The sequence below is a fragment of the Nycticebus coucang genome, chromosome 6, assembly GCF_027406575.1.
Source record: "Nycticebus coucang isolate mNycCou1 chromosome 6, mNycCou1.pri, whole genome shotgun sequence".
Classification (NCBI taxonomy): domain Eukaryota; kingdom Metazoa; phylum Chordata; class Mammalia; order Primates; family Lorisidae; genus Nycticebus; species Nycticebus coucang.
The window spans coordinates 52,268,782-52,285,391 of NC_069785.1; the positions used below are offsets into that span (position 1 = coordinate 52,268,782).

At 40.1% G+C, this 16,610-nt stretch overlaps 1 protein-coding gene across 9 annotated transcripts in view; it reads right to left on the bottom strand.

The window, feature by feature from the left end:
• The window catches only part of GABPB1 (GA binding protein transcription factor subunit beta 1), an 82,233-nt gene that overhangs the window by 36,170 nt on the left and 29,453 nt on the right, over nt 1-16,610 (bottom strand). For 8 of the 9 annotated variants that reach the window (XM_053596155.1, XM_053596153.1, XM_053596157.1 and 5 more), the window contains one exon: nt 745-852. The exons of the other annotated variant lie outside the window; for it this stretch is intronic. In XM_053596155.1, coding sequence (XP_053452130.1) covers nt 745-852 — 108 coding nt within the window. The remainder of the gene's footprint in view (nt 1-744; nt 853-16,610) is intronic. 9 annotated transcript variants of the gene reach the window in all.

Genomic DNA, 16,610 nt, shown 5'->3' on the forward strand with positions numbered 1-16,610 from the left:
CTCCAACTCATGGGCTTAAGTGATTCTCTTGCCTCAGCCTCCCAAGTAGCTGGGACTACAGGCGCCCGCCACAACGCCCGGCTATTTTCTGGTTTTTTTGCATTTTGGCCGGGGCCGGGTTTGAACCCGCCACCCTTGGTATATGGGGCCGGCGCCTTACCGACTGAGCCACAGGCGCCGCCCAAGACCTAACACTTTTTTAAAAATCTAGAATTTTTAGTTGTTACCAGTGAGAGGATTAACTCAAATTCTTAGCATTCCATATCCCCAAGATCATACCTTTTGATTTACCCCCAGAATTAAACAGTTATGTTTTTTGCCTGCTCTACAATTGTTTTCTATAGTTATCAAGAATTCATTCCCATTCCTTTACTCCTGTTTGATTGTGTTTGCAATTGTTTTCCAATTATTGACTGAAACATAAACTTTTTTTTTTCTTTTTAGGAGAAGTAATGACATTAACTCTCATCTTTATATCTGTGCAATATTTTATATTTGTCTTACATTAGCGCATTCCAAAATTTAAAAGAAAAGCTGTTTTGTGGACAGAATATATGGACAAGGCTGTTAAATATCAAGGAAAATATGAACCATTCCTTTTAAAAGATAGTTGTGATTCTAACATTGTAAATACATTTTTAAACAAAATTCTTAACCACTTTTAAGCATAACACTGATTACATTTTTATCTGGAAAAAGAAAATTAGAAGAAAAAAACCCCACAATATTAAAATCATTCTTTACCCAGTCTGTAGTAAAAGGAGCTCCATTTGCCATCAAAATACGAACTTCATCATCTTGACCTGCTCGTGCCGCTTCTAAAAGCTTCTTTCCCAAATCTACCAGGGACATCTAAACAAAACATAGATGTACTGAACATTAAAACCTCCACTTATATATTATGACGTGATTTTTTTCCTTTCCAGTATTTATTAATAAGTCAATTCTCAATTATCCCTTCAAAAGTTTGTGGCATGTTTAAAAGATCACACAAAAGCAGTTTTTATTTGGATTTTTAGAATAGATGTTTCCTTTCTCATTAAGTTTCTTTTTTAATTTCAGGATGTTACTGGGTGTACAGGAGTTTCAATTACCAAATTTGCTTTTGTACATTTTAAGTCGAAGTTATAAGTGTGTCCTTCGCCCAAAATGTATGCACTACACAAGTGTGAATTAACCTGACCTCTCCTCTCCACTCCCACCTACTTGATTCTGTTGAGTTTTATATTCATATGTATACCTACATGTTGATGGACTAGTTCTAATTTAGTATTGAGTACACATGGTACTTTTTTTTTTAACCATTCTTGCCATACTTCACTTCGAAGAATGGTCTCTTGTTCTATCCAGGTTGCTGCAAAAAAAAAATATATATATATACTAAGTCACCTTTTTTATGGCTGAGTAGTACTCCATGGTGTGCATATGTCATATTTTATTAATTCACTCATGTATTGATGGGTATTTGAGTTGTTTCCACTTCCTTGCAATTATGAATTGTGCTGCTATAAACATTTGAGTGTAAATGTCTTTATGATAAAATGTCCTTTCAAAACAGCAATAGGACTTACTGGCACAAAAACAGAGACCTATGGATCAGAACAGAGAACCCAAGGATGAAACCATCCTCATACTCCCATCTGATTTTTGACAGCGCAGATAAAAACCTTCCCTGGGGAAAGAAATCACTATTCAATAAATGGTGCTGAGAAAACTAGACAGCCACATGTAAAAGTCTTAAACAGGATCCACATCTCTCATCATTCATAAAAATTAATTCATACTGTTTAGAAGACTTAAACACAAGGCATGAAACTATAAGAATTCTAGAAGAAAATGTTGGAAAAATTCTCATAGATACTGGCCTAGGGAAAGAATTTATGAAGAAGACCCCAAAAGCTATCACAGCTACAACAAAAATAAATAAATGAAGCCTGATCAAATAAAAATGTTTCTGTAAAGCCAAGGACAAAAATCAATAGAGTAAATAGACAACTCACAGAATGGGAAAAAATATTTGCATGCTACACACATACATCTGATAAAGGGCTGATAACCAGAATCTACAAAGAACACAAGCAAATCAACAAGAAAAAAAAACATCAAACAACCTCATTAAAAAGTGGATACTAGATATGAACACCTTTTTTTTTTTTGAGACAGAGCCTCAAGCTGTTGCCCTGGGTAGAGTGCTGATGCATCACAACTCACAGCAACCTCCAACTCCTGGGCTGAAGTGATTCTCTTGCCTCAGCCTCCCAAGTAGCTGGGACTACAGGCACCCGCCACAATGCCCAGCTATTTTTTGGTTGTAGTTGTCATTGTTGTTTGGCAGGCCCGGGCTGGATTCGAACCCGCCAACTCTGGTGTATGTGGCTGGAGCCTTAGCTGCTTGAGTTATAGGCGCCAAACCACACTTTTTTTAGTGGGGGGGGGGATGACAGTATCACTTTGTTGCCCTCAGTAGAGTGTCACAGTGTCATAGCTCACAGTAACCTCAAACTCTTGGGCTCAAGGAATCCTCTTGCCTCAGCCTCCCAAGTAGCTGGAACTATAGGTGCCTGCCACAAGGCCGGGCTATTTTTAGAGATGGGGGTCTCGCTCTAACTCAGGCTGATCTCAAACTTGTGAGCTTAAGCGATCTGCCTGCCTTGGTCTCCCAGAGTGCTAGGATTATAGGCATGAGCCCCTGTGCCCGGCCTGAATAGAAACTTTTCAAATGAAGATGGTTCAATGGCCAAAAAACCTATGAAAACAAACAAACAAACAAACAAAAATAATGCTCAACATCTCTAATCATCAGGGAAATGCAAATCAAAACTATAATGATGGCTCAGCACCTGTAGTACAGTGGTTATGGTGCCAGCCACATACACCAAGGAAGCGGGGTTCAAACCTGGCCCAGGCCAGCTAAACAACAATGACAACTGCAACAAAAAATAGTCAGGCATTGTGGCGGGTGCCTGTGGTCCCAGCTACCTGGCAGGCTGAGGCAAGAGAATCACTTAAGCCTAAGAGTTTGAGGTTGCTGTGAGCTGTGACACCACAGCACTCTACCAAAAGTGACATAGTGAGACTCTGTCTCCCAAAAACAAACAAACAAAAAAAACTATAACGACATTATCACCTAACTCCAATGAGAATGACTCTTATCAAAAAGCCCTAAAACAAGTGCTAGCATGGATGAGGAGAGAAAGAAACACTTACACACTTTTGGTGGGACTGCAGAATAACTCAACCTCTGTGAAAAGTAGAACAGAGATACCTCAAAGATCTAAAAGTAGACCTCCATTTAAACTGGCAGTCCCACTGGTAGGTATTTACCCAAAGGAAAAAAAGGACATTTCTCATTAAGTTTTAACTTAGAAAAAAGTTAGTTTGAATTCTCCAAATATAGCTGGTAAAAGAAAAGGTAAATAGCAGAGAAAAACTTGTACAATTTTAAACTGGCAACTAATTGTTTTCACTGGAAGAGTTACAGCCATAAAATTTTTCATAAAAGGCACAGGATATTGTTCTCTGTTACTGGTGCAAATTAAACTAAATCTACCATAATTTTTTCTTTGTAATGGTGAATGTGTTCAGAATTTTAGAGTAAATATTTTTTACCATTGCATATGCAATGTAAATTTAAGTTCTTCCACAAAAGGGTATAATTCACCTTCTAAGAAAATACTGAAAAGATAAATCTAACAGTATTGTGAATATACTGTGTCTCAATAAGCAGCTAGGAAGAATGCTTTGTATTTTGAACTCAAGATATAAAAAAGGACTAACGTCCTAGCCTTAGGTAGGATATATGTGTGTGTGCACGTGTGTGACTTCTTGAATAATATTGAAATAAGATGTCAGAAAAAGATTATGGCAGGAGGTCACAGGTAAAGAAAGATTTGAATATTATTAGAGATGTCCAAATCCAAGGAAGGACAGTTCTGATAAGTGTTCAAATCCAGAAAGACTTCCCACCTGGAAGACTACTTAATGATGTGATACAGTAACCTAAGGAAAGGCAAACAGGTAGAATTTTAGGCTTGTGGGGAAGAGAAGATACGGAATCCTCAAGATTTATCCAAGAAAAAAACGTGCCTAGGGTATGAATTTGTCTCAAAAAATTACATATTCCTTGAGGGTAATTAAGGGAAAATAAGGTATAAAGAGAGGAATGACAGGTTGGTTAGTATATCCATATCTTTTGTGAACAACTGTTACAGGTTGAGTACAAAATTCAAACTCCAAAAGTTTTTGAGTACCCATATAATACTCAGAGCATTTCAAATTTTGGATTTTTGGATTAGGAATGCTGAACCAGAAAGTATTATTGAAAATATTTCAAAATCTGGGCTTGGTGCCTGTGGCTCAAGTGGCTAAGGCACCATCCACATACACCTGAGCTGGCGGGTTCGAATCCAGCCCGGGCCAGCCAAACAACAATGACGGCTGCAACCAAAAAAAATAGCTGGGCGTTGTGGCGGGCGCCTGTAGTCCCAGCTACTTGGGAGGCGGAGGCAGGAGAATCGCTTGAGCCCAGGAGTTGGAGGTTGCTGTGAGCTGTGATGCCACAGCACTCTACCCAGGGGGACAGCTTGAGGCTCTGTCTCAAAACAAAAAAAGAAAGAAAATATTTCAAAATCTGAAAAAATCTGAAATCCATAATACTTCTGGTCCTAAGCACTTCAGATAAGGGAAACAACCTATATTCAAGATGGGGGAGGATCATATGTATATGTGAGAAGGAAACTGGCAAAGGGAACTTGAAAAGGTTATTTTCTGCCAGAAAGACATGAACTGTACTACATAATTAGAAGGGATATTAGAAAATCTAAAAGGGATAATTATAAGAAAAGATATCCCTGAAAGCACACAGAACTATACTAAAAATTACTATATTTTTTTAATTAGATTCTGTAAGATGGGGAAAAAATCAAGCATAGAAGGAATAACCAGGAACAGATGCTAACACTCAGAAACTTGGACAATAATTAAATGTGAAATACATGTCCAAAGCAGGCATTCGTCACAAGATAGGAAACAATTTCTTGGAGTTGGTCCACTTGCAAAAATAAAAAGAATTCATAATATATCATATAATGAAGAATAAGAACAACCACATGCACTTGTGAGTTTTTTGTTGTTGTTGTTGTTGCATTTTTTGGCCAGGGCTGGGTTTGAACCCATCACCTCCAGCATATGGGGCTGGTGCCCTACTCCTTGAGCCACAGGCACTGCCCTCACTTGTGAGTTATGTGGTTCTTTTAATTGCTTTTTTGTGATACTCGGAGCACTTTCCACCTGGAATTTCTGATATCCTTTCCTTTTTCTTCCTGTTCTCTCCTACCTTGGTGGAGTCACTGAAACCCAAGAATGCCAGTTAATGCTACTCAGGGAACTAACATCTAAAAGGATTACTGATTTCCGATAAAGGATTTTTTTCTAAATAAGACAGTAGCTAGATGTAAAAATTAACATCCTATTCAACAAACATAGAACATGCAGTAATAATTTCTCATTATAGACAGGATAAGGCAAAACAAAGAACAAAGAAACAAACATCTGATCATTCTCCTATAGAAGTACAGTAAAATCTAAACCAGCCAACACTAACATATACAGTTTATACTCTGCATAACCAAAATTTAATATAAATTTGGCTTTACAATGAAACCAGACAAGGAGAATATGGGGAAAAAGAAAACACAGGAGAGTAGAGACTTAAAATGGCAAATTATTGATCTATTTGTAAGAATTATAATAAAACAATGAAGCATATTAACAAGTCAACTTAGTCCATAATTCTCCAACTATATTAACCATTCAAAACATATCAGTTAAGGACTTAGGATCCTTAAGTTACTCTGATTTTAAAATTCCATGAGCAATACAATTGTGTAGTATTAATAGATTAATGTAAATGGATATTTAGAAACCAGTTGCTTCTTGGCCAGATGTGGTGACTCAGGCTTGTAATCCCAGCACTTCGAGAGTTCGAGGCAGAAGAATTGCTTGAACCTAGGAACTGAAGACCAGTCTGGGCAATATAGCATAGAACAGTTTCTATAAAAAACAATTATCCTGGTATGGTGTCATGTGTGTGTGCAGTCACAGCTACTAGAAGGCTGAGGCAGGAGAATCGCTTACGCCCAGGAGGTGGAGGCTGTAGTGAGCTATGATCACGTACATGATCATGCCAGTACACTCCAGCCATTGAAGACACAGTGAGACCGTGTCTCAACAAAAGAAAAAATCAGTAGTTCTTTTTTTTTTTTGTGGTTATTGGCCGGGGCTAGGTTTGAACCCGCCACCTCCGGCATATGGGACCGGCGCCCTACTCCTTGAACCACAGGGGCCACCCTAAAAAATCAGTAGTTCTTAATAGGAGCAGCACTGTGCCCAAGAGGGCCTTTTCTGTATTTATGGAAGCATTTGAGGTGTTGAAAGTACTCTGCTAGCTTTTAATGTGCAAGTGCCAGGGACAGTAGAGGACCAGCAATGGAGGGAACAATCTCAAAGGGCAGAGAACTGTCACATGCTCTGTATAATTTTCAAAGGCTCCATTTAATATATCTAAGACTGAAGGCTAACTAACACATAAACAAAATGTATTTTTCAACAGTGTTGATGTACCCAAATAGTCCAGAATGTAACCTACTATATGAATCTATTTGTTTAGTTCAATCATGTCACCAAAGTCAGTGCTACTTTGGTATCTGTATCACCAATGTAACACTGTATCAATCAGCTTATCCAGCCATCACAATTCACAGAGATTTTATGTTCAGGTACAAGCATTTGACCATCTCACTGTCATCTAGTGTAGCCTGCTTCAGTACTAAAATTTTTTTTGTTTATGGGTAGGATTTATAGATTTTTATTTTTATTTTAGAGACAGTCTTACTTTATCACCCTCAGTGGAGTGCCGTATCATCACAGCTCACAGCAACCTCCAACTCCTTAGATGATTCTCTTGCCTCAGCCTCCCGAGTAGCTAGGACTACAGGCACCCGCCACAACGCTCAGCTATTTTTTTGTTGCAGTTTGGCCAGGGCCAAGTTCGAACCCGCCACCCTTAGTATGTGGGGCCGGCACCTACCCACTGAGCCACAGGCACTGCCCTGTTATAGATTTTTAATTTTAACTCTGTCATGGTGTAATGTATAGTGTATGTCTGGACATGAATCTCCATTTATTTTGTCATCACTCTTGCTTCCTATAGTCCCAGCTACTCAGGAGGCCAAGGCAGGAGGATCGCTTAAGTCCAGGAGTCTGTGACACCAGCCTGGGTAGTATATATCCTGATGTAATTGAGTCCACTCTTGGTTTCTGAATTTCTAAATTTCCTACAGATTCTTTTTTTTAATTTTTTTTTTATTGTTGCAGTTTGGCCAGGGTTGGGCTCGAAGCCACCACCCTCAGCATATGGGGCCAGCACCCTACTCACTGAGCCACAGGCACCACCCTCCTACAAATTCTTATCGGCATCCTTGGACAAAAGAGACAATGCCAGAACCCCCAAATCATGATGTTTTCATTGGTTCCTTCCTTCCACTTGTAAACAGTATCAGGATCCACTTTCTTTTAATTTTTGAATTTGAATATACATCATCTATTTAATAATTCAGAAGTGGGATGATGCATTTAACTCTAGGTCCTGGGTAGAAACATTTTAATATATTTTATTATCAACTGTTTCCCCTTCTATTTTTCCTTTATATAATAATCAAAACATTATGATTTTTGAATTTATGCAGACAGGTAATGGTAACAATGATTTTCATTTCAAGTTAGCAGAAGGGACGATACAAAATTTTTTTTTATTAAATCATAAACAGATCATGTATACATTAATGCATTTATGGGGTACAATGTGCTGATTTCATATAGAATTAGGAATGCTTACGTCACACTGGATAATACAAACATTTATTATAAAAAGGCAGCAATTGGGGCGGCGCCTGAGGCTCAGTTGGTACCGTGCTGGCCCCATATACAGAGGGTGGTGGGTTGAAACCCAGCCCTGGCCAAACTGCAAAAAAAAAAAACAGCCAGGCGTTGTGGAGGGCACCTGTAGTCCCAGCTACTCAGGAAGCTGAGGCAAGAAAATCACCTAAGCCCAGGAATCAGAGGTTGCTATGAGCTGTGACACCACAACACTCTACTGAGGGCGATAAAGTGAGACTCTATCTCAAAAAAAAGAAAAGAAAAAAAAAAGAAAAAGGCAGCAATCAATCAACCTATTAAGATTGAAAGTCAATGGAAGGAAATACACAGGAAATCAAGCAACACCAAAACTAAAGATGTTTTAATTTTATTCCAAGACAAGTAGCAAACTTTAAATAATGAAAATAACAAAATAACCCGAAGCACAGTGGTTATGGCACTGGCCACTTTCTCTGAGGCCAGTGCTGTGAAACACCACAGCACTCTACAGAGGGTAACATAATGAGACTCTATCTCAAAAAAAAAAAAAAAGTACACAGCTATGATTTAATTTAATTTTTTTTTTTTTTTTTTGGTAGAGACAGAGTCTCACTTTACTGCCCTCGGTAGAGTGCCGTGGCATCACACAGCTCACAGCAACCTCCAGCTCTTGGGCTTATGTGATTCTCTTGCCTCAGCCTCCTGAGCAGCTGGGACTACAGGCACCCGCCACAACGCCCGGCTATTTTTTGTTGTTGCAGTTTGGCAGGGGCTGGGTTTGAACCCACCACCCTCGGTATATGGGGCCGGCGCCCTACTCACTGAGCCATAGGTGCCGCCTAATTTAAAAAAAAATTTTAAAAAGAAAATACCCATATGTAGCAATTTCACCTAATACCAACCACACACATCGTAGATTTTGACTCATGGATGAACACAGTTGCAGTAAAACAACAAAACTGACCAAGAGGAGCCATAGTTATAGGTAGAGTTCCTAATTTACTCTGCTCAGTATCTATATCAAATTCTTAGACATAAAGTACTATAGTTAAATAAAGCAATTTAAAGCTTTAGCAATAAAAAACATGTTGCTTTTTTGGTGTGGCCAATTTAGTTTTTCCCAAAGGAAGGGGCATGATTTAATTCAATAAATTATAATAACTGTTAAAAATTATTTACTGTGGCTCAGCGCCCGTAGCTCAGTGAGTAGGGCGCCAGTCACATACACCAAGGCTGGCGGGTTTGAGCCCAGCCTGGGCCTGCTAAACAAAAATGACAACTGCAAAAAAAAAAAAAAAAAATACAAATAGCCAGGCGTTGTGGTGGGTGCCTATAGTCCCAGCTACTTGGGAAGCTAAGGCAAGAGAATCGCTTGAGCCCAAGAGCTTGAGGTTGCTGTGAGCTATGATGCCACAGCTCTCTACTGAGGGTGACATAGTAAGACTGACTCTGTCTCAAAAAAAAAAAAAAAATTATTTACTGAAAATAAACTCTGTATGGTACTAAATGCCATCTAGTTTAATACTCCTTTCTTCGTGAGAAAACAAAAACTCACTGAAATAAATTCCATTTTATTTTCTTACCATATCTAAAAAGCTTATCACAATCTGACACAAACCATCTTTTCTAACCCCAAACAAAATGTATTTTAATAAGATCTACAGGGGAACTTCCAAAATGTCTGCCGACTAGCTGGGCTCTAAAGTACAACGCATGCTCACAGGGCCATCTAGTGGCAACAGGAATTACTACCAATAATCACAATTCCAGCTTCAACTATTGTTTTAATTTGAATTCCTATAATCAGCTCATAGAGTTGTGAGGACTATGGCATCGACTGGACAGCAAAAATCTCTATAAAACTCCATGTTAATGGTTACTAGTACTTTTAAAAAAGAATATGAAAGCTCTGCCCCTGTAGCACAGTGGTTATAGAGCCAGCCACATACACCAAGGCTAGCAGATTCCAACCGGGCCCAGGCTAGCTAAACGACAATGACAACTGCAACAAAAAAATAGCCGGGTGTTGTGACAGGCACCTACTACTTGGGAGGCTGAGGCAAGAGAATCGCATAAGCCCAAGAGTTTGAGGTTGCTGTGAGCTGTGATTCTACAGCACTCTACTGGGGAGACATATGAGACTATGTCTCAAAAATATAAATAAAGAAAGAAATAAATATTAATTAAATAAAAAAGAATATGAAAATGGCTCAACTGTGCCAGCCACATATACCAAGGCAGGTGGGTTCGAACCCAAACTGGGCCAGTTAAGCAACTGGGCGTTATGGCGGGCACCTGTAGTCCCAGCTACTTAAGAGGCTGAGGCAAGAGAATCACTTAAGCCCAAGAGTTTGAGATTGCTGTGAACTGTGACGCCACAGCACTCTACCGAGGGCAACATAGTGAGACTCTGTTTCCAAAAGAAAAAAAAGACTATGAATTTAAAAAATGTTTTCCATGCACAGTGGCTCACACACATAATCCCAGCAACTAGGAGACTGAGGCAGGAGGTTCATTTGAGGCCAGGAGCTAAACATCAGCCTGGGCAGAAACCAGAGTTTTAAAAATAATTTTTTTTAATTTGCCAGGTAAGGTGACAGACATCTATAGTCCCAGGTATTTAGGATACTGAGGTAGAAGGATCACTTGAAACCAGGAGTTTGAGGCTACAATGGCCTATGATCCAGCCCCGGCAACGGTACAAGACTATGTCTCTTTTTAAAAAAGTGGGAAGTGGGGGGGGGAGAAAAAGGGAAAAAAATGAAAAAGTCCCTAGCACCTTGCCAAGTCTTTATATTGTATCATTTTATCTTAAGGGCCTTACCAAGATCCTTATTGTCTCCATAAAGAACAGGAAGCAAGTGAAAAGTAAAAAGATTTGCCAAACACCAGTTTGATCTGAAGATAAGACCCACCTTCTTAACCCTTCTTGTGTTCTAAATTAAAGAACACTAGGAGTCTGCTGGGATTAAAGGAGAATGCCCTCTGGGGATTTAAACGTAGTCTCTTCATATTTAATTCCTTTGAAAAAGAAAATCACTGGCCAGGCTTGGTGGCTCACACCTGTAATCCTAGCACTCTGGGGGGCCGAGGCGTGTGGACTGCTAGAGCTCAGGAGTTTGAGACCCAGCCTGAGCAAGACAGGACATGTTTCTACTAAAATAAAATAGAAAAACCATCCAGGTGTAGTAGTGTACTCCTGTACTCCCAGCTACTCCAGGGGCTCAGGCAAGAGGATCGCTTGAGCCCAGGAGTTTGAGGTTGCTGTGAGCTGTGTATGACACCATGACATACATCTCTGGGGAGCGGGGGTGGGTGGGTGGGTGGTGGGGAATCATCATATGAACTCTGGTATATTTGAATTTTCCCCATCCCCATTTTACCTAGTGGGCCCTCCCTTTAAAAACAAAACTGAAAAATATGACATTTTCAAACATAATATTTAAAAAAAATTATCTCCCATGTGTTCTTTTTTTCAGAAAACCACTAAAAGATGTGCTCCATCAAAACCATGATTAAACCAGAATAAGCAAGGGCTTCAGGAAATAAAGAAGCCAATGTAAATAAAATGGAAGAGGGTACCCAAGATAATAGTGAAGGGAGACCCCAAGACAGCCGCTATGCCAAAGACCTAGACAGCATACCCAAATTGGAGCCAGAGAATAGAGGTCCAAAGAGGAAGTTTCCAAGGAAAAGACAAGTTGGTAAATTTCCTAAGAAGAGAGTGAAATCTCTATTGGAGAGTTTAGGAAGGGTTAATAAAGGAAAGAAGAAAACAAAAAACTAGACAACTTATTTTTCAGAAAAAAAAAAAAAAAACTTACACAACAGGCTCTGCGCCTGTGGCTCAAGCAGCTAAGGCTCCAGCCACATACACCTGAGTTGGCGGGTTCAAATCCTGCCCCGGCCCGCCAAACTACAAGTTGTAGTGACAACTACAACCAAAAAAAAAAAAAAAAAGATAGCCAGGCGTTGTGGTGGGCACCTGTAGTCCCAGCTACTTGGGAGGCAGAGGCAGGAGAATCACTTGAGCCCAGGAGTTGGAGGTTGCTGTGAGCTATGATGCCATAGCACTCTACCCAGGGGGTCAGCTTGAGGCTCTGTCTCAAAAAAAAAAAAAAAAACAAAACTTTACACAACAGAGAGGTATGGATTGTATTTCCCTTATGTATAGATATGGATTAGCTAAGAATAATCATTTCAGGATTGTGATGACACCTGAATACTAATCCAAACAAAATTTTCAATGCAAGTTAAAATATGCTGAAGCTTCATCTTCTTAAGTAGATAGTCAAGAGACATCGAATATGGAAAAATAAACACCACATGCTTGTTATTTAGAAATATGGAGGGAAATACTAGGGAAAAAAGAATTTATAAAATGAACCTTTGGGTTCAGCACCTGTGGCTCAACCGGCTAAGGCACCAGCCATGTACACCTGAGCTGGCGGGTTCTAATCCAGCCCTGGCCCGCCAAACAACAATGATGGCTGCAACCAAAAAATAGCTAGGCGTTGTGGCGGGTGCCTGTAGTCCCAGCTACTTGGGAGGTGGAGGCAGGAGAATCGCTTGAGCCCAGGAGTTGCAGGTTGCTGTGAGCTGTAATGCCACAGTACTCTATCCAGGGTGACAGCTTGAGGCTGTCTCAAAAAAAAAGGAGACCTTTGGGAAAGAGGGTTCTGGGTAAAAGGAATGATACAAATGATTACTGGGTTTTTATCATAAGCCTTGTATTTTTCACTTTTTCATGGCATGTATACATTTATAAAAGATTACAGTAAGTAAACACATGTTCATTGTATGTAAGAATTAAATAGTTCAAATTCATTCCATACCTCCCTGTATTCCTACCCCACAGAAGCAGCCATTATTTAAATGTTTAGCATATATCTTTCAGATCTTTTTTATGCATATAAAAACACACATACACACAATGCTTACCTTTTTTTACAAGTATTTTAATTTAAAGGTTTATTTGCTAGTTTTTAAACAAAAACACATATTGCTCTTCAATTTGCTTTTTTTTTAATTTAATAGGAATCCTTTTGTTTTATCAGTGACATGTTTCTATGTCAGTACACACAGATCTAAACATTTTTTTTACTGGCTGCACAGTATTACAGAGTGTGGTAGACTGAATTCCACCACCACCACACACACACACACCAAGATGTCTAGATCCTAATTCCTAGAACCTGTGAATATGCTACCTTGCATGGCAAAAAGCAGCTGTGATTTGTATATGGGATTAAACTAAGGATCTTGAGATAGGAGGATTATTCTGGATTATCCAGGTAGGCCAAACATAATCACAGAGTCCCTAGAAGAGTTAGGCAGGTGCGTAGAGTAGGAGATATGACAATGGAAGCAGAGGGTCACCATGCAGGAGAAGGAAGGAGAGATCAGACATTTAAAGACTGTTGGCCTTGCAAGTGGAGGAAGAAATCACAAGCCAAGAAATGCAGACATTCTTTACAAGTTAGAAAAGGGAAGGAAACAGATTCTCCCCTAGAGCTTCTAAGGAACACAGCCCTGTCAAAATCTTAATTTTAGGTCTTCGGACTTCCAGATCTATAAAATAATAAATTTATATTGTTTTAAGGTACTAAGTTTGTACTAATTTCTTACAGTAAATAGGAAAAAGAAATACATGGAGTATGAATACATTATTTATCTAACCTGGTTTCAATTCTTTTCATTTTTACAAATAGTGCAAAATACACATACACATAACTAAGATTTTTTTTTTTGGAGACAGAGTCTCACTACATCGCCCTACAGAGTGTGGTAGATTGAATTCTACCATGGTGAATTTAGGTAGAGTGCCGTGGTGTCACAGCTCACAGCAACCTCAAACTCTTGGGCTTCAGTCAGTGGTTCTCAACCTTCCTAATGCCGTGGCCCTTTAATACAGTTCAAGACCCACAGGTTGAAAACTGCTGGCGTAAGTGATTCTCTTGCCTCAGCCTCCCAGGTAGCTGGGACTACAGGAGCCTGCCACAACATCCGGCTATTTTTTGGTTGTAGTTGTCATTGTTGTTTAGGCAGGCCCCGGCTGGGTTCGAACCTGCCAGCTGCAGTGTATGTGGCTGGTGCCTTAGCCACTGAGCTATAGGTGCCAAGCCAATAACTTAGCACTTTTTAAGGAATTACTATGAGAAGTAGGATTGCTAGTTTTGGCTGTTTTTTTTTTTTTTTGTAAAGACAGAGTCTCACTGTACCGCCCTCGGTAGAGTGCCGTGGCGTCACACGGCTCACAGCAACCTCTAACTCTTGGGCTTACGCGATTCTCTTGCCTCAGCCTCCCGAGCAGCTGGGACTACAGGCGCCCGCCACAACGCCCGGCTATTTTTTTGTTACAGTTTGGCCGGGGCGGGCTTGAACCCGCCACCCTTGGCATATGGGGCCAGCGCCCTACTCACTGAGCCACAGGTGCCGCCCAGGATTGCTAGTTTTAAATCACATTTTAATTGTGACAGATGCTGCCAAATTATCTACCAAAAAATTTTACCAACTTACACTCCCACCATCAGTATACAATAACTGCTTCTCCACAAAGTTTCTACTCCCCAAAGCCAGAACCTGGAACTGAGAGCTAAGTCTTCCTAAAGTCAAGGCCAAGGATCCAGCGAAGTCATACTCCCAAAGATGATGAAAAACTTGCTTCAAGATAACTCTTTTTTCAGGAATTGTGACCCCAAGACATCCCACTACCACAAGAGGATAGTACAAGTAAACAATCCTTTTCCTACTGGGAGTTGGGGAAAAAACACTCTATGGTTTCTCCCATGGCATTTTTTTCACCCACTTAGCAGTGAAACTGTGTGTGTTCCACAAAGGGAACATTCCTTCTCAGGGAACCTTTTCCTTTTCTAGTGCCTACCGTGCTGTCTAAAACATGAAACTTCATTTGATCCACTAACTCACCAATTATTAAATGATGATAATGTGTGTATATATTATAATGACATTTAGAGAAAGACAATGTCAGATAGCCTCTCTATGTAAATACATACACAGTTTAAGAATTTTACGCCTATTAACTCATTAAATCCGAAACACTATAAAGTAGAAATTGTTATCATCTTATAGATGAGAAAATTGAGGCACAGAGGTTACAATGGCCAGTATCATACTGCTAATGAGGATTTTGAAGAAGGCAGCTGGCTCCAGGGTCCATGCTTACAGTACTTATGCAAATACTCTGTGGTCTGAGTCCTCCTGGTCACCACAGGCCCAGATGGCCCCACTGAAGACAAGCACCGTAAGTGCTACTCCATGAGCTAAACACTGCTGTCTCTACCCACCTAATCATTCCACATAGAACACAGAAGTGGTACAACAAAAACCTGGCATCAAATTATACTTTTGTCAACAGAAAAGAAGCCATACTGTGTAAAATAATTTAAAGAGGTTTATTTTGAGCCAAATTTTAGGAGCATGACCTGAAGCCACACTCAAGAAGCCTTGACCAAGTGGACTTTCTGTGCAGAAGTTATAGTTTGGTTTTACACATTTCAAGGAAACAGGAATTAACAAATAAAGTTATAAATCAATACATGCAAGGTGTACACTGGTTTGTACCGAAAAGAGCGACATCTCAATGCAGGGTCTTACAGGTTATAAGAGGGTTTAAAAGCTGATACTGGCTAAAGGATTATACTGTGTTTAACAGACCAGGAATCAGTGAAAAGAAATACTAGAGATAAGGGTCTATTAATCAGAGACAAACTACAGGACATATCTCCAACTTAAGTGGCTTGTTATGTATGCTGAGGACCTGTAGGTATGTCTTTCCTAGCCTTAGGCCTGTTAGCAAGTCACAAGGAACATCTCAAGGAAAGCAGGGAGACATGATGAGGCATATCTGATCTCTGTTCTCATGACCATCAACTCAATTTTAGGGAATTCCCCTGGCTACGAGGGGTGTCCAGTCCCTCAGTTGCTGTGGATGGGGAAACCTTAAAATTTTATTTTAGTAGCTCGGCACCTGTAGTTCAAGAGACTAAGGTGCCAGTAGCTCAAGCGGCTAAAGCGCCAGCCACATACAACAAAGCTGGCGGGTTCAAATCCAGCCTGGGCCTGCCAAACAACAATGACAACTACAACCAAAAAATAGCCAGGCATCGTTGTGGGCGCCTGTAGTCCCAGCTACTTGGGAGGCTGAGACAAGAGGATTGCTTGAGTCCAAGGGTTGGAGGTTGCTGTGAGCTGTGACACCAGAGCACCCTACCCAGGGCAACAACTTGAAGCTCTGTCTCAAAAAAGAAAAAAAAATTTATTTTAGTTCTCTCTGATTTCCAGTGGTCACCAAATGGTTCACATTTGTGTCTTATCTAAACTATCAAAACCCAGGCACAGTGACTCAAACCTGTAATTCCAGCACTTTGGGAAACTGAGACAGAGGACTGCTTGAGGCTGCTAGATAAGAATAAGGAGGGAGAGGCACAGATGGAACTAGGAGATGCATTGTCCACTGCCGGAAACAAACAGAGGAGTCTCGCAAAAAAGAACAGATGACATGTCAAGGGGACTTCCAAGGACTGAACAGATCTTTGGTCTATGATGGGGGTCTCCAAGATCTGACCATCCAGAAAGAGAGAAACCACAAAATGGAGATATGACCAAGGCCACAAATGAGGGTCTTTGGAACACATGTGCAAGCAAGGTAATAGTGTCCTTAAGTGAACTACCCT